Raw genomic sequence first — 18,898 nt, 5'->3', positions numbered from 1 at the left:
TCCTTATAAATGAACATATCTCCAGAAAGTATAAATGGAAAAAAATAAGTAAATAGCAAAATTAATCAGACAAGGTAATGAAAACAAGACAGTATATACAGGTCAAATGTAGCAACACCCAATGTGCAAATGCTATAAACATTTAAAAACAATATAAAACAATTAAATAGTCCTGCTGATTATGTGATTTAGTGAAAGACTACTATATGCACATTGAGTTTATATATGGTAAACGCAATGTGGATATTTTCTAATAACAATGAAAAAGCTGTAAATTGTCCTGCCCTTACAGATGTAACAAGGTCAATCAGGCCCTGTCTGTGCACACCCACATGGTTCTGAGAAGAACTCGAATCAGACAACATAAGTGAAAATGCCCATGTGCATGGACTTTTGGATTCTGACATTGTGACAGCAAAAATATAATTTTCCACATATACATTACTGTGCAAATGCTTTAGGCATTTTAGATGTTTAGATCCTTATCCACCATGCAATACAATCAGGGAGGCATCTGATCAGTCCCAATTTAATTCTTCAGCATGACAATGTCCTAAAACATCCAAAGGGCGCTCAGACCAAATACTGATTTGATTAAGTTTTTTTCTGTCCTCCACTCTGTCTGAAGTTATTTGTGAAAGCCTCCTCACTATACTTTTAGCGGTTAGAACATTTGCACATTACTGTATATCCTACTATATATATTACTTCAGGAAAATGTCATTTTCTGTATTTGAGTGAAATTTGCTTTAGTTGGTCTATTTCTGGAAACGTGGACTTACATTAGAAACATACATCGGAAACATGAATCACCCTCAACTAGCACATTTTCTCATGAAAGAAATCTATTTTTAAGACTAAATAAGAGACAAAACACCAAAACGACTTTTGTGTGCATTTTTTGAGTTGTGTGAACATAGGCCTTTTGGACAGCAGACATTTTGACAGGTCACAACAGGAAAAGCACAGGTGTTACTATAATTATGAATAATAATTACTGTAATGATGATTATTAATGAAGGCTATGTTCTATCCAAGTGTCCCTGTAAGCCAGGACAGTGTGAGAGTGAGCCAGCACGCACAACACCAGGATCCTGAAACCGAACCAGCTAAGTGGAATTCAGTCAACATTCATTTTGCTATTAACACCTGTGCTTTATCTACTGTGACATATTAAAAAGTCTTCTGTGAAAAAGGTCAGTTCACAATCTTTGTTCTTCCTTTGTTCGGCATCATTTTCAGTCACATTTTGAGGCGATGACATAAAAACAGGATGAGCAAGAACAGGATGAGCCTTTTTGATGTTTTGACCTCTTCACTCATACGCTGCCACCAACATGTTCATCCAACCCTCCAGTTGCTCTGTCTGCAGTGAAGGATTTTCTGGGGATGTGACTCAGCACACAGGGCGGCAGCATAATTAGCCGACATGCTAAAGTGAGCTTATCCCAGCGCTAGGCGGCTAACTCCATGACCTACTTTACAAAGAGGATTTTCCCCACCACTCACTCTGCCGGTGTGTCTGCTCACCACAGATAACTGTGTAACAAATTCATACACACAAACACCTGCACTCAAAAAGTCACACACAGTCAGCTAAACACAAACACACAAATAAATGCAGCATATAGATATGTGTCAGTGCGCATACATAGGCACGTGCACTTAATAATAAGAGGGAGATCTCTCTCTCTCACCCTCTCTCTCCCCCCCTCTCTCTCTCTCTCTCTCTCTCTCTCTCTCTCTCTCTCTCTCTCTCTCTCTCTCTCTCTCTCTCTCTCTCTCTCTCACACACACACACACACACACACACACACACACACACACACACACACACACACCAGCAATAAAGCCTGAAAGCCATGTCAAACCCTGAGCTGATGGTATATGATGCTTGTTATTCTGCCCATTGTGTCTTCTTGGCTTCTTGCAAGTGTGCAAATGTGTGTGTGTGTGGATGTGTGAGTGTGTTTCATTCCGCTATTCTTTACGCAAGCCTGAGCACTCAAATTTAACTCACCCCTTTCCCTGGAGAGTGAAGGCATGCTCGTTGTAAGAGAATTTCCTGTCTTATCTCCTTATTCATGAAAAGCTCATCTTGTCTCGTGTTGTTTGTTCCTGCATATTGCCCCGTCTCCTTTTTCCCTCCTTGGCTTGCTCCTGACGAACACCTCCCTCTGCTCCCTTCACGTACTCCTCTTTCTGTCTTTCCCTTTCTTTTTCCTCTCTTTCTCTCTCTCCTGAGGATTCTTCCTACCTTTCTTCTTTTGGCGAGGCGCAATCAACTGTGAAGTTATTGACCGGTAAGGCGCTTAATGAGGCTGATACAACGAGTGACCAGAGACCTCTAACTTTTTACAAGCACACCTCATTAAAGCTCGAAAACCAGAGGCAGGAGAAGAGACAGAGATAGGGAGCGAGTCAAGATTACTTTAACACACTAAAATTGGATTCTGAGACATGATTATTCCATCTACCTGTGAAGAAACCATAAAGCATACAAGGGAGATGTGAAGAGAAGGAAAAGTTCTGAGTAGGAGGAGAGATGCTGATGCAGCCAGGGAGCTTAATGCAGAAACCTGCTTTAATCTACACAACAAATGAGAGGAGAAAATGAGAGCGGCAAAGTACCTTAGCTGGTTTCTGCGTTGGTGTGCGTGTCTGCACACCTGTGCCTGCGTGGACAAATGCATGTGTATGTGCGTGCAGGCTGAGGGCTGATTACAATAACAAAGAGCTAGTAGTTGGAAGCGATGTAGCAGCATTTCACTCCAGCCCAGCCTGGATCAGAGAACAGCTACCAGACAATTAAAACCAATAAAAATCACATCATGTTCTGTTTTCACCCCAAGCAACCTTTCCTTATTGCTCGCTTGTTATTTTTATCTGTTTTTGAGTGCGGATGACTGTCTGCAATGATTTCAAACAAACACACTCTGTGCCAACTGTCCACACAGGGAATGATAGGAGCTCAAAGGTCACCAGCAACAAAAGGGAAGCCACTGAGGGGAAAAGCCTTTTCTTTAGTTCACTTGACTTCTGATGAAATGGTATTACCCTGCACGGATTACTTGGGGGTGACTGGTGATTAAGTGGTACTGCCCAGAGCTGGGAGGGTAAATCATTTGGATGATGTTAACCACTCACAGCCAGTGAATCTCTGGTATGTGACCACCAAAGAGCTGCTTGGACTTGTGTACCACTGGTCCACAGGAACACACACAGAAACCACATCAGAATTCACCCAAATTACAAGATTGCCATTTAAGATGCTTTTAGTGCTTTGTTCATTATGTCGTTTTCAAATCAAATTAGAGTTTTGGTATCTACAAAAGGCACAGACATGATTACAGCCAAGCTCCTCAATCTTCATAATTAGTATTCTAACAAGTACATACAAATGTGTGAGCGTGTAGTCGAGAAACTCCTTTGCTAATCCTCACAGAGAGAGCTTGTTCTTTCAGCCATTACAGATCCAACTATCTGACACCTACACCTTTCTGCATTTGGTTTCAAAGCACTAGCTAAATATATTTGTAAAAGCAGTTTCTCATGCATGTGGACACAGCTATGTGTCCTGGAGAGTCCTGCGGTGCTAATCAGATATTTATGACTCCCACTGACCCTTAGATCAAATGTTTCCTGTCCTCTGATTGGCTAACCTCCCGTAGGACCTCTGACCTGCTGCCTATGAGGTCACAGCAGCTGGGTCATTTATCACAAGTGTCTGTTTTTGGTTTCTCCTTCTTCTCTTATGACTCATTTCATGGTCCCCCGCTATCTTTTCCCACAACCTTTTCTCACTCTCTGCCCTTTTTATGTGTGTCAAGTTTAACTCCTGAGCTCATCTGGCTCCATATTGAAGGTTTAACACAGAATAAAATGTAACGATACAGACAGGAGCTGAGATAACACAGTGAGGAGCCACTTCACAGGAAGGATGTACATGTTTGAATAGTTGTGAGAGAGACAGACGTGAGGAGGGAAGGAGTGTGTGTGTGTGTGTGTGTGTGTGCTTGCGAACAAGAGCGTGGGGGAGGTGCACTCCTTCAGTATAAAAACACCCACCCTACCCAAGCAACAGACAGCTGGAGCGACAAACAAGGGGCACACGGAGAGAAGAAAGTAAGAAAAGTGAAAGCCAGCGTACATTAAAGGAGGCGAATAACAGGTTTACAACAACAGTGAGGACCACACAGAATGATGTGGAGGAGAGATGAGGCGATGAGTACACATGTGAAAGAGAAAGGAAAGAATGGGCTGAAGGAGGTGTGGAGAGGGAACACATGGCTCCTTTGGTTCTGGAGGGAGAGAGAGGGCCCAGCTGGCGTGGGGGAGGAGAGAGGAGGGAGAAAGGTGCAGCAACGATGGAGCGGGGTAGGGTGGGGTGAGATGGGATGGGAAGAGAGGGAGATGAAGAAAGATGCAGCCCTTTTCTCCTCAACCCGGGAGTTTTCTATCTCATCTGTGTGAGTGGGTCAGGGTGTGATTCATTCACTGTTGCAGGGCTCTGTTTCAAGAATGATTTTGTGTATGTGTGTGCGTGTGTGTGTGTGTAAGGGTGAGGTTAAGCTACTCACAGCTGTCCTCCTCCTCAGTGATAGCGCTGACAACATAACAGGCGTACACGAAGCCCAGGAGCTGTGAACACACAAGCAAACAAGAGAGGTTAGACTCCACAGAGCTGGCGGTGTACAGCTGATAAACAACAGCGTGTTTGCTTTGATGGACAAACAGATAATACAGAAAGAACATCTGGAAAAGAGCAAGCCTTGTGGGGCTACAGACTCGATTTGAGCGACGGTGGCTGTGTGTTCTCAGGGGTCCTCCAGTGGGCGGCTGATGCAACAGTGTGCAAAGAACAGCACTACAGCTGAAATGATTTGCTGATTAATATATCAACTTAAAAGACAGTAATATGTCAGCATTATGTTCACAGCTCTACAGAGTTTTACTGAAATATCTCTGTTGGTAACACTTTCAAAGTTGACAGGGTTTCTACGGTGTACATACAGTAGCTGTTTGTGTGCACAAATGCACCAGAAAGCAACAGCGCGAGCACCCCAATGCCTGTACGGCAACACAAGTGTGGGCAAACACACAGCGCTGAGAATAGCCTGTGGAACTGGCAGATGGCTGTCATCGACTCAGAAACAGACACAGTGAGAGACAGACACTGAGAGACAGTCTCTCTCCACCCAGCCATCCATCCATCATTTGGCACTCCGCCATGCCAATTAAAACAGCGTCGGGCACGCTGCCCTCCTCGAACACTGGGTACACAAACACAGAACCCAAGGGGGGAATGACTGTGTGTGATGGTGGCTATTTTTATAACATTCATTCAACCTATAACTTAGCTTGGCCTGTGTAATTATGAGAGGAACAGTTTGCAGGTCTTCAATTTGAGTTTTATTCCATTTTTTTTTCATGCGTACACTATATCTGGCCTTTACTGGAGTTCATCCAGATGCAGATTAAATGTTTTATTTATGAATGAAACGCAGGTGTGGTGTCTAGTAGAAAAGGGAACGGGTCTGTCTCTGTGTGGGCTTGATAAGATACACAACTCCTCTCTCTGCTTCTCTCTCACCTGTTCTTTTCTCTCTTGTATCTAATTGCTGGTCTCACCCCATCCATTACAGTGGCGGTGAAATGGAGGTGAATTAGCATATGTATAAAGCCAGTGTCAAGCACAAGATGGTGTTAACAGCAGGGGGCACACCCTGTTTTTCCAACTGCATTGTGTCTGTGTGTGTGTGTCCATGTGTGCTTTTCCTGTAAAAGTGTGTGTGCTCGTGTGAGTTAATATCTACGCATGAGTGCACGTTTGTTTAATTTTCATAAAGGGCTCTGGTTGCTCTTGTGGTCTGAGACTGAATCAAACATAGTGCAGCCAACATGTCACAGCAGAGGAGGTTTGATGCTGAGAAAAGAACAAAGTGCTTGTGCGGCATATGCACAGATGGGTGACAAATTAAAGGAAAACCCTGCATTAAGTGTATTAGTAAGGTTTGGACCATCACAAGCCACCAGGACAGCTTTAATGCTCCCTGGAATAGATTCTACAAATATCTGCTAATGGAACACCATCCTTCAAAAATATATTCCCTTATTCAGTGTTTTGATGCGGGTGGTTCAGACCGACAATAACACTGTGTGGAAAAACGCAGGTCCCCTCATTTACCTGGCCATTATTAAGACAGAGGATAAAATAACTGCAGCCATGATAACTTTCCACTTTCACTTTGTGAAATCCTGTTTCATGGTACTAGAAAATGCCATGCAGTGTTTTGGTGTCTGATCACTCTTCAATATCAGGGATGTATTAGTTAATCCACACAAAATCACAAAAGCAATTTGCAAGCACTGACAGATTGAAAATGGCGGCAATGTCACATTTCACAGAATGACTTTCACTCGTGAAATAGGAGAAAAAGTTTGCGGACTCTCATGTGCTCACGCATGGCTCCACAAGAAAAGAATGAGTTGGTTTTCATGAGAGAAACTTGTCACAATTTAAGTCAAAGGAAATGACCTATTGTTGCAAATCCCAGCTTGCAAATTTGGTGACAAAGGCTCCTGCCCTGGATTGTATTTTACCATCTTACCTGAAACCACAAGCCCACACCACCACAGCTCCTCGTGATATTTTTTGTGCTGTTTCTGAACACTTTGCAACACAGTGATCCAAAGTCTACAACAGGTGTTCATATGGTAGCATAGTATGTGATCATTTTTCCTACTCATCAGACCATTCAGTGACCCTAGGTGCCCTGTGTGGAGGCATCTGCTTTCCTCGTGTTCCATTTATTGTGGATTGTCCTTTCATTTGTCACCTGTCTCTACCTATGAATGGGTGTGCGAGAAAGAAACAGAGACAGGAGAGGAGGAAAGAGTGTATCAGAGAAATGTGGTCTCCAAAAAAATGTCGTCTGGGAAAACACAAAGAGGTTGAGATGATGATGACAGAAACAATATGAAGCCAGTTTTAAATATAATAAGCCGTGTTATCGCCCTGAGGATTAAATAATAATAGTAATAATAATAATAATAACACACAACATGACTGACATACAGTGGCTAATTTTAGCTTCAGTGCACACTTATAAATAGCAGCTGTGAACAGACAAATCCAACGCCCTGAAAGTGAATACCTTTAATCAGTAAACGCCAAACCACGTGAGAGTGCCTGTCACTGCTCAGTAATGGGAAATCACTGCCATCTCTCACAGCTCCACTGATAACTGCTATTAAGTCTGGACACTGAATCAAGACAGACTATAAAGACAGATTGCAAGAAGTAATATCTCTACACGTCTGCCTTTCATTTCAAGAAAGTCCCTCTGCAGGCTGATCTTAAACCTCTTTGTCTTCCAGTTCTCTTTTCTAAGGCTGTGGGACATTTAGTGTGATGTAAAGGAAGCTAATAAGATCTGAGAAGTGACCACTTGGTGGGGTTTTTTTGCTGGAGGCATTGCTGTCCTTAGCTAATATAGGTCAGTGTCCTCAATAACAAGTGACAATTCCACTTATATCTCCTTGCATATTAAATGGCCTTAAATCACACTCATGAATTTTTATTCATCCACACAATTTGTAGTTCTATCTTTTTGAGGACACCCATTGACACAATTCATTCCCTAGCCCCTTACCACAACTTTAACCCTCACAACTAAACACATAAGCCCAACCCTCACCCTAAACCTCCTAACTGTAACCTGAACCCTAAAACCAAATCTTAGCCCTCAAACAACCCCGTAAATTTTAAGTGAAGACCAGCCAAAATGTCCTCACAAGGATGGTTTCAAAACAAATTTGTCCTCCATTAGAAAGACATGAATGCACACAAAACACACACACACACACACACACACACACACACACACACACACACATACTCCTTGTCTGTCATGTCTGATTCTCCCCTGTCAGTTCAGGGATCATTTTAGAAATTAATGTCATATTAATTAATCATCATAAAGCCCCCGCATGTCCTCTGAGACTCGATCTCAGTCCGTCTGTGTGGACGTGCCACACTAAATCCAACTCTTTCAGCTGCCAATCATTTGGCTTTTTCCCCTCCTTGCACTCTGTACAGTCATTTTCTTAACACACGTCTCCACATCACAATCTGTAAAACTCCTGTGTCACCTTGTCTCTCCTCCTCTTTAGGAGTCCTCGTTTCATTGTCTTTCTAAATCGCAAGTGCCACCTTCCTCTCTCCTCCTCTGCCAGGTTGTTGGTCAGAGACCTGGACGACTGACAGAAAGAAGCATGAAAGCAGGAAGGGAAGAAAGTTCAGCCTTGGATGTGAGAAAACATCAAAAGCCAAGCTATCTTCCACTGGGCCTTCATTTACTATTTACTGTGTTGCAGAGGACACTAAAGAATGTGATAGTTCAGCATTACCTATGTTTCTTCTCTCAGGGAAGGAGGGTAAAGAGGAGTTGAAGGCTCAGGCAATCATTTGTGCGTGTGCGTGAGAAGAACGCCAGCTGCTGAGCTAGAAAAGAAGGTTACTTGTATTTGCATAGGCTAATGAAGGTCAGGTTTATAGTGAATGTGCCAGTTCAGAAAGACACATAACCACCTCTGACAACGCAATCTCACTCATAAACATCAGTCCACCGTGCGAGACACTACTTCATGATTGGAAGCTTTCATTCTTCTCAGTTATTCTAGATAACTAAAATAAATCAGGGGTACAGTCAATCATTTAAACGTGTCTATCAAAACATTTCACAAACTAAAAATTCTATTATAATTCTGCTTCAACACGATGGTCTAAACAGGTACATCCTACAGGATAGTCCTTTTCAGTCTTTCCATTTCATGATGAAATGGAAAGACTGAAAATTAATCAACATTTCTGATCATCTATTAATTATTTATTAATAGAGTTAATAAAGAACTAATAAAGTTACACCCCCCCCCCCTTACATTTCTCAGTTTGGTAAACTGAACATCTTTAGGCTGTGGACTGCTGATTGGACAAAATAAACCATTTGAAGAAACCGTCTTGGTGCTGTGGGAAATTTTGATGGCCATTTTCCACTATTTTATGAAATTTTATTGGTCATTAATCAGCTTGTTGAAAAAAATAGCTGACAGTTTAATCCCTTACGGCAATAATTGCCAGTTTCAGCCCTGTATTTTTCTGTTTTTCATCCACATTTAGAGATGCCTCCTGTCCACAGCTGACTGGCCTGTGCACGTGCGTGTGCAATGATGGATATCTGAGTCGATCTACAAGCTAATTAACACACTATTGATTGTGGCTAACTGTCAGGAGAAAACTCACTGAGTGTACTATAATGAAAGGAATTCATAGGTAAAATATATCAAATGGGGGAGAGGAAGAACAGAGAGGGAGAGAGCTGGTGCAGATGTCTTTCAGGTTAATTACACAGGACTTTCTGCCTGACAATAAGGAACACGCTTCTCTGCAGAAAATTAGACATGTGTGTTTGTGTGTGGGCAGCTGCATGTTTAATGACAAAACATGATGAGATATGGACTGCAGAGACCACATCCACCTGTTCTCCTCTACCAGCCCCCCTCTCAAAATGAACACACACACACACACACACATACACACTAACACCCACGCCCACACCCACTCCCACTCCCACACCCACACACACGCACAGACAAAGATCTATACGGCTTACATATGACTGCAAGAGGTTATTAAGGGTCTGTGGTACTGATTCGCATGTTCTGCATCAAGTAATTGCAAATAACAGCAGGTTAATGTCCTAAAACACAACACATAGACACAAAAGACTCATCCACTCGTGCAGAAACAAAAGGCGGTATGAAGAAGGGAACACAGTTTATTGTTAACATGCAAATAAAAATTTAAGATGAGGTCTAACTGCGGGGAAGGGAGAAAAATGGGGCTTTCTGGACCGAGAAACAAATGGAGAGAAGGCTGAACGGGTGGTTAAATAAAACAAGCAGTACACACTCAACAAGCAAAAAGATAAGCAAGCACGCAGCCAGAGGTTTACTGCTTTAATGTTGCTTGTTTTACAGTTCTTTTCTGTTCCCTCTCCTTTTTGCCTACTCTCAGAAGTTTAAAAAGACCAAATATTAGAGTAAAATTAATCTGAGGAAAATCCATTTCCCCGCAAAACAGATTAACAATTAAAGCTCTTGGCAGAGACAGCCTTTGAAGAATAATGGCGAGCAGTCATACTTTTATGATGTTCTGCGAGTAGCCTAACACAATATTCAGTGGCCAGCTGGAGACGAATTCTCTCCTCTGGTCTTGAGGTCTTTCTCTTCTCCTCCCTGTTTTTTGGCAGCAGCCAGCCGACCTAATAACTGCTCACTACTGCATCATAAGTCTTTTAATCCTGGGATCTTTATAATCCTTTGAAGCAGATGCTGTAAAACTTACAGCGCAGTTACAATACAGTGTCAGCCCTGACATATTGCAGATGTACTTTCTGCTATTATTAAACTAGACGATCCATGGCCATTTACTGATTGTGGACAAATTACTGGACTTCAAACAGAGGCACATCAAAGATCCCCTCCAGTTGGCTCTCCATGCAGTATATACACACATAAAAAAAAAAAAAAAAAACCCAAAACAAACCATATTCACCCCAGTGGTGATGGCTGCTCAGTATGAGAGTTTGAAAACACAACATGGACTAATGGACTTATCAAAGAGAGCACCCTGACCTTTCGGATGAGTGAGGGGGTGGGTGGGGTGGCCATGTTGTTTTCATGCTGCTGAACTCCGTGAACCTGAACAACCACAAAACACACAACTGGCTTTATAGACAAGCACAGCCCAGAGTGGTAACCACAAGGGCCTGCCCACACCACGCCTACTGAGGGGACCCCTCAAATCAACCAGGGGCTGTTATATGCCCACCCCCCCCCCCCCCCCCCCACACACACACACTCTAACCTGGCCCTGGCGTAAAATAAGCCACAGTTTAACACAGACAATAGACTGACATGACAGAGCCCCTGAGCTCTAGAGAAAGCGAAAGAAGGGGGAAAAGTGACAGTGAGCAAGAAATGCAGGGAGAGAGAAAAGTGTGTTGTCATTTTTTGTCATTTAAGTTGGTGGAAATTTGATGGACGTGAAGGTCAAACAGTGTGAGATCTGGGCAGGGAAAGGAGACAGGAAGACAGACAGAGCTGAGAGATTGAGGTCGGGGAAAAATAGATAAAAAAAAAGAGGAAATGAGTAATGGAATGACGCAGACTGCTGTTCCCCCCATTATTAACTTCCACACAATCCTCCCAATGTAGAGAATAGAGAGGCAACAGAAGAAAGCATTGCCTGTGGCAGCAATAACCGACACTAAATGATACGTGTGCTTTGCCAGAGCTCAGCAGCTCTGACAACACTTTGACATGTCTCACTACTCCCTTTAGCATGTAAGAGTAATGTCTACAGATGTAAACTGAATCTCACACCTTACACCATTTTTCTTCTTCCCTCTCATACCTTTCTTCCTAACTACCCCCCATCTCACCGGAGATGTTTTCTCAGTCTCAACTGTTTTATTTAACAGTGAAGGCGGTGCACAGGAGCTAGAAGAAGACAGGAAAGAGGAAAGACAGAGGGAGGTAGAAAAAAAACATTGGATTTTCTGCTGACTACATTAACGGGGAAATCATTCATTATTATGACTGTAATAGGAAAACCAAAGCTATTCAGTATCAATATGTATTATAGGATGGATGGGCAAGACGGGCTTCAGTGAAAGCAACAAAGAATATAACCGCAGACATGGAGCAAAATATTCCCCTCAGTGATAAATGAATAAAACATCAGCCCAGTTTGAAAAGGTTGCCTCCACTTCAGGCTCATCCTTTAAACCTTGAAGTTACTTCTGGCTGAATTTTGCCTGAAGCATCAATAAGCAACAACACTGGGATGACTTTCCCAAATCTGAAGATTCACTTGTGAATGGTTTCCTTCTCGCCCATGACAAATCTGAGCAGATAAATGACAGTGATGCCACCATTACTGGACAACGGATCCACATTTTTCATTTTAATGAAACATGCTCCTTGGAGCCCAAACTAAATATTTAATGGCCTCTCACTGCAACCTTGAAACCCCTCTAACAAAGACAAAGGGACACCCCACTTTCTTCCTTTTCTTTCATTCACCCCTTCAACCCTCTCTTTCTGCCTGGCCCTTTCTTCAACCAGAGAGGGAAAAAGACAAACCAACGCAAGACTGGACATCTCAAAAGGAGTCTGTTTTCTTAGGCAGCATCCTGCTTTTAGCCTGAGAGGAAGTGGGGATACAAGGGAAAAGATGCCATTTGTGACACTGGGATTTCAGTACCAAATGCCCCGCTCCCCCAGGGAGCTATTCCCACAGAAATGCCACTGAATGCTTGGTTGGACAATGCCATGTAAAAATGCAGGGCATACGGGTGTTGCCATTTCATATGGAGGAGTAAAAGTCCAGGTGAGGCAAGGAATGAACCAACTCACTGCCTACAGTGCAGGGGCTAAAGTCCAATGAGAGAGTTGGGGGCTGTAAAGTGAGGTCAGCCATTTTATTACCTTTCTCCATGGGGGTGATGGGATGAATGGTACAGTCCAGTGGTTCTCAACACTGGGTCCCTCTGCCAGTTTTCTAATCTGCCATGTAGGCAACTGCATTCACAGTGCCTTTCCAGGTGAGGATTAGTCCAAGATTAAACAGAAAGAAAGAAAACCAACAGGAATCTGAACCCCACTGATAAACTATAGTTGAATGCTGATGAAGCTGCTGTGTATTAGCTGTCTCTTTCTCTTGGTCATCTACTGCCAGTATTAAATCCACTCCATGTGTATTAAAATGACAATGACTGTGGAAATGGGTACGAGTGTGTGTATGAGCACCACAATGGAGTCAAAGTATGTGTAAGTGAATGTTACTGTGAGTTAAAGTGTGCAATGTGCATATCTGAAGCCAAGTGCCTGCTGTGCTGGCAACTACAAGTGTCCTGGGCCTCGTCCAATATGAGGTTAGTCAGTCATACATGAGTGTGTGCAAATGTGAATGCTGGCAGGAGGTGAGTTTCTGGGGTATTCATACTGAGCTGTATAAAGAGGACAATAACAGTCCTTTCAGTGTTTGAGTAACCTGTTAGCAGCTGGCAGGTTTGAGCCTCGGCCAGACAAAACAACAGATCAATTTTTCATTCAGTGACCGGGGGCAGAGGACGGGATAGATAGACAAAATAACAGACTGCCGTGGAATTATACGGAGAAAAGTGCCTGAAGGGAAACAAAAACATCACCTCCCTTTCTGCCATGTTCACCTTTCACATACATGAATCTCACGCTGAGTGAGGTTGCTGCTGGTGTTAAGCATGTAATATGATGAGCTCCTGTCACATGTTCACACATGCATGTGTCAGCGTGTGACGACGAAAGTGCTAGAGTCGAATGTGCATTGCTAACTTGTACTCACAGCAACAAGAATCTGTGTGCTGCTATGCATGACCTCGATGTACTGGTAGTCCATGAGGCAGCCCATGACAGTGATGTAGGAGTGGCTCTCTGTGGTGCGGACCCCTGGAGCCTGCGGCATCTCACTCCTCACACAGCCCGGCCCGTGTTCGCTCCACCAGGAGTGGTGGGCTGAGATGTTAAATGTCAGCAGGTCACTGTCCTGGAAGGAGAAAAAAAAACACATCAACTTCTTTGTTTGTACTCTATTCATTCCTTATGATGTACATTCATTCATTCTTTATGAGGGCACCAAGGCTGAATCACAAGTCAGGTCGTCCAAGAAGCAGGGAGCTTACCTCTAGACGATTATGGTATATGCAAGATGCTTTATATGGCTGTTTCCTTTTGTGAAATTACAAATAAGACTGAGAGTTTACAGTCATGCTAGCAGCTCAGTGAGGCTGTATACAGACATAGTCCTTCTTTGAGCTAAATACTAAGATCAGCCTGCTAACAATGACAGTGCTAAGTAGGTATCATGTTTACTATGTTCAAACTGGAAATTTGACCTTATGGTGGCATTAGAGCAAAAGTTAAGGGATCACCAAAGTGATTCTAATTTATCCTGTGGGGGATATGAATGTCTGGGCCAAATTCCAAGACATTTCACTAAAAACCTCAAATGTCAACCTCACAGTGGTGCTAGAGGGAAAGTCAGGGGATCCCCAAAGTCATTAGAAGTCATCCTTTGGGAACCGTGAATGTCTGTACAAATTCTGTCATTGCAATTCATCCAATGGTTGGCGAGATATTTCAGTCTGAACCAAACTTGTCATCCCTAAAGCTGTGCCACTAGTGTGGCTATAAACATATCTATTCATGTGATAGTTTTGGCATTGATTTTATTTGCTCATGTTTTGAGATACCCTTGTTTAAGATTTCAGCTGTCACTGCAATTCAACTGAGGTGAACTGAGTTTGTGGTGCTTCAAGGATTGAAAAATTACATTTAATTCAAAACAGCAATGTGTCTTTCCAGAAACCATGTGTCTGTTCCACAGGATAATCCACAGACCTCACAGTCAAGAGTTTTCTTTGGAATTTCTTTCTAGTGAATAAATAATTCAAATCCCTAAGAAAACTGTTGACAGTGTGTTTTGTGGTTCAACCAGAGTAACAGGGACATTGTTTCAGGAAAGAAATGTTGCTGCTATATATATTTTTTTATTTTTTATTTTTAAAGGTACCACAACGTTTAGAGCCAGCATTTGATACACGTAACTCCTGTGCACCCTGGTGATGTGCAATTTGCACACATATGCAGAGATACAGACACTCACACCAATCAATACCCCAATACAGCAATCTAACCCCGCATCTGCCCCTCAGTGACAAGACATGCATTATTAACAAAGCCAAGTGCTGTCAGGAAATATCTCTGATTCCTATCAACCCCTACTCACACATACACGGACACATTAACAACATATACAAAATAACACTAGAGGAAACAACTTCAACAACAGATCTGAGCAGTCAGGGGAGAAAATGCAACATGAGTCGTGAGCAGTATTAAAATAATGCTACTGAATATAATCTGTCTCTCTCATTGTTGATAACTCATCATCACTCTCTGTCTCCATTTTCCTTCTCCGTCATTCTGTCGTTCTCTCACACAGTCACAAAAACAAGGGCGGCTGAAGGGCAATAGGTAGGATTGTGAAGACTAATGACTTGACAGATGCCATTGATTGAGCCTGCGAGCTAGGGAAACCATCTCTATCCAAGCTGTGGCCGCACTCATGACTGCAGTACGTCAGCAGTCGATTATGAAGAGGTTTTTGGCAACTTACTGTCAGGAGTGTTATTGTTATGCATCCATGCACCCCAAAGCACAAATCAATCCCCCCATATCATAGATTCAAGGTTAGTCTACTGATATTGGTCAAACCATTTTCCTTAACAAAAGTCAATACATATTTGGAGACAATCCTATTACTGGAATCACTTGAGACACGATGCATTCTATAAAGCTAAGCATCAAATGATTAGAATCTTACTTCTATGATTTATTGTTTACGAAATACAGAGAAAAAAGTTTATGTTCGTGTGATCACATTGGGGAGAAAATCTGAGTGGCTGACTGGATGTTGTAGACTCTTGTGACTCTGTTGAGAGGCTCATATTTACAGTACTTAGATTTCATAAAGGTGCGCATGCACGGTAGCCGCATATTGATTCACGAGCTGGAGAGACTGTGTTCATGGCGATTGTGCTATCATCTCTAAAACAAAGTTTGTGGTCACTGTGTGTGAGCAGTGAGAGAGAGAGAAAACTTAATTTCTTCATGTGATAATGACATTTGTCCATATTATCGCTCTCTGGTTATTTTTGAAAATCCCCAAAATAGCCTGTTGTCAGAAAATCTATTAAGTATAAAAGTATGTGGTTTGAATAGGGGCATATAAATGCTACCTGGTAAACCGGCAAAACCTGCAGATTTGTGTGACTATGTGTGCAGTGTTTTGTACACTGTTCCTTGCTAATACCAAAAGAGAGAAGAAAAAGATTTCAATTATTTTCAGATTTGTTAGAATCAGAGCTTAACAAATTTGTGGATTTTTGCTTTCCGGAGGGGTCGTGTTGTAGTGGCAGCAGGTTAAGCAAGATAGACAAGGTACTCCTCTCTCCCCAGCTCCTCTTGGGGGATCCCAAGGCGTTCCCAGGCCAGATAAGATATATAATCTCTCCAGCATGGTCTGGGCCTTCTCCCAGTTGGACTTGCCCCAACCCCAGATAAGCAGCAGAAAATTGATAGATTTATTAGAGGACATTTTTTTAAAATGCCAAAATGGCGAGGGAAAAGAGCCATTTCAACTTCAGACAGCGAGAGCGAATGAATATAAAGAGAAGCATGAGACCAACTTGGGCCAGTTTACAACAGAGGTGTGAGTAGAGTAGCAGGGGTCTGTCTGTCAGTCTGCCTTGCACTGTGGGGGAGGGGATAAGGGATCAATAGGAGGTGACAGAGCATGTGGCATGTGACTCTGACAACCTGCCCCCTCACTTCGAGGGCCTTGTTACCCATACACACACACACCGCTCACACATATATAAATAAAAACACACCCTCCAGTACTGTCCTGTCAACATCGGTCAAGGCAAGGCAGACAGAATTAGCTGACTCTGGTTTATGATAAAATGTGCTGCGGTCCTCTCAGTAAGCTGTGCGTCAAGTTTGGTCGTGCATGTGTGCATGGGGTGTGTGTGTGTGCACTCCATTAGCCAGCTCTCCTCCTGGCCACCATATGCAGAGCTGGGAGCCCAGGCTGGCTCCATCTGTCGGGTTAATGCCCAGTCTCAGCCCCAAGCAGCTGGCCCCTACAAGCCTCATTATTCCAGAAGGAACCATGCAGGAGCACACAACTACACACACATAGTGGACACACTATGTTTGTGTAGACACACAGACATATGCAGTGAGAGACAGACACACTTGATGGAGCCAAGGTCTATCACACAATGACAAAGTCATCAGAGCTGGGGAAGGTGTTTCTGAAATTCATTTTGGCTGTCTGAGGTGGCGTCAAGTGACTGTTGCCTACATGAATTCATTATTCTCAATGGTCAGGCAGGCAACTGGGCAGGACACACATCAATAGCTGGGGGGTGGGGAAGGGAAGCAGGAGAGAAGAGAGGAGTACGCTGACATGAAAAAGGCAAGATATGGAACTTGCGAAATATGCAGAATAAATAAAAAAAACATCAAAGGAGCAGCGAGCAGAGTGAAAAAAACTGGGGGAGGAGCGGGGGGGGATAAATTTACAGGTTGAGAGGTGACAACCCAAACACTTCTCTTTGTCTGGATAAATACACATCTAATCTGGACTCAAGAACCACAGGGGGGCCCTAAAGGTTTAAAACTGTTAAAACTGCGTGTGCGTGTGCGGTGGTTTGGGAGGGGGATTTTTTGCTGATCATTTACCTATTAACTTGTAAGCTTCCACTTGAAACTCAACAGGGAGGTAACTGCTCCCTCCCAACATCCCCCACAGGTTGGCAGAAATGCATCGCACAAACATTTTTAAGGAACACAAACATTCTTCAAGGCAAAATTATAAATCTCTGGTTGAGATGTTGCAGCGTGTTGCTGCAGATTACTAAAACTCATAGTAGATGGCTGTGTCACATGTTAATTATATACTCTAAGTAATCGTATTTCCTTGCACTTACACACCGGGGGCTTTCAGGCTTGACGCAGGCTGAAAGCACCTGGTGGCAGTGCATCATATCTAATTAAAATAAAAACTAAAAATATATTTCAGGACTGGTAAAGCTCAAGAATGCTCAATTATGCTTTTATATTTTACAACAGCAAATCTTCTTGGAGCAGCTATTCCTGGTCTAATAAAAAAAAAAATGGCACAAGGTCAGATTTAAGGATGAATAATTTTCAGGAAAAAACAACAACTCTGACTTAAGGCTTTTCCTGGCAAAGACAAGAGTGATGTGGTTGTGTTTTGCCCTCACCTGTCCCTGTTCTATTCACTCTGTGAGCAGTAACTATTGAGGAGATGGTTCATACCAACAATTTAACAGCTGCACAGCTACTGGGCAAATGTGCAGAGGCAAGAAAGTAAGAAGATTTTAAACTTCTCTCCCAGGCTCTCTTTTTTCAGTCTTCACACAATCATTTCTATGACTTTTTGTGTGAAAAAAGGCAGGAATATTATGAATGCCTTCCAGGAGAAACTGGCTGAAAATGGGTGTTAATATTGACACATTTAAATGATTATCACATCTCGTCTCTCTCTCTATATGAGATGCCAGCTTTTAACTCTTCATTTGAATGTGGCCATTTGAAACAACTATAAACACATTTGCCGTCCAACATGGACAGACAACACGCCTTACAAACTAGTTCTTTTCTAGCGTTATCCGACCCTCAGGCTTCTTCTGCCTACTCCATGTCGACTTATTAACGCAGCCAGACTGAGACATTGCAAACCCGTGCATGCTGAGCAGGTAGAGTATTTTCCACATCAGGACATCTCTGTGTCTATTATTTCATTTATACCGTGGTCCATTACCGAGGGCAAAATAATAAGCTGTGTTCAAATCATCACCTATTTTATAAAGTTGGTTTGAAGTCAGTTTTACACCTGGTTAGCAACGTGGTACCAACTGCAGAATATAATGTTTATAGATGTTTGTAGATGTAACGTTTAATATTTCTTGCACATAGATCTACGCCAGAGGTTAAACTGTTGACCAGAACTATGTTTGAAGTGCATTACGTGACTTCAGTGGACACATGGCAGGTATTGAGAAACAAATATTTTCTGTGGCCAAGGTATAAGTGTACATCGGTTATGAAAGGGTTGTCAATGCCACAAAAACACATCTACAGAGTAGGTTGCAGAGTGCTTGGACACAGGAATATAAATCAGGCTTCGTTCCTCCACCAG

The 18,898-nt window shown here is 42.7% G+C and overlaps 1 protein-coding gene across 1 annotated transcript in view; it reads right to left on the bottom strand.

The window, feature by feature from the left end:
* Positions 1–18,898, bottom strand: part of nkain4 (sodium/potassium transporting ATPase interacting 4) — a 44,867-nt gene that overhangs the window by 6,780 nt on the left and 19,189 nt on the right. Inside the window, exons 4-5 of the mRNA XM_041061784.1 lie at positions 13,451–13,651; positions 4,581–4,641 (exon numbers count right to left, since the gene is read on the bottom strand). Coding sequence (XP_040917718.1) covers positions 4,581–4,641; positions 13,451–13,651 — 262 coding nt within the window. The remainder of the gene's footprint in view (positions 1–4,580; positions 4,642–13,450; positions 13,652–18,898) is intronic.

This window comes from Toxotes jaculatrix, chromosome 2, assembly GCF_017976425.1.
Source record: "Toxotes jaculatrix isolate fToxJac2 chromosome 2, fToxJac2.pri, whole genome shotgun sequence".
Taxonomy (NCBI): domain Eukaryota; kingdom Metazoa; phylum Chordata; class Actinopteri; family Toxotidae; genus Toxotes; species Toxotes jaculatrix.
Note: the sequence above shows the minus strand (reverse complement) of the source record. Positions and strands in the feature narration are given on the sequence as shown.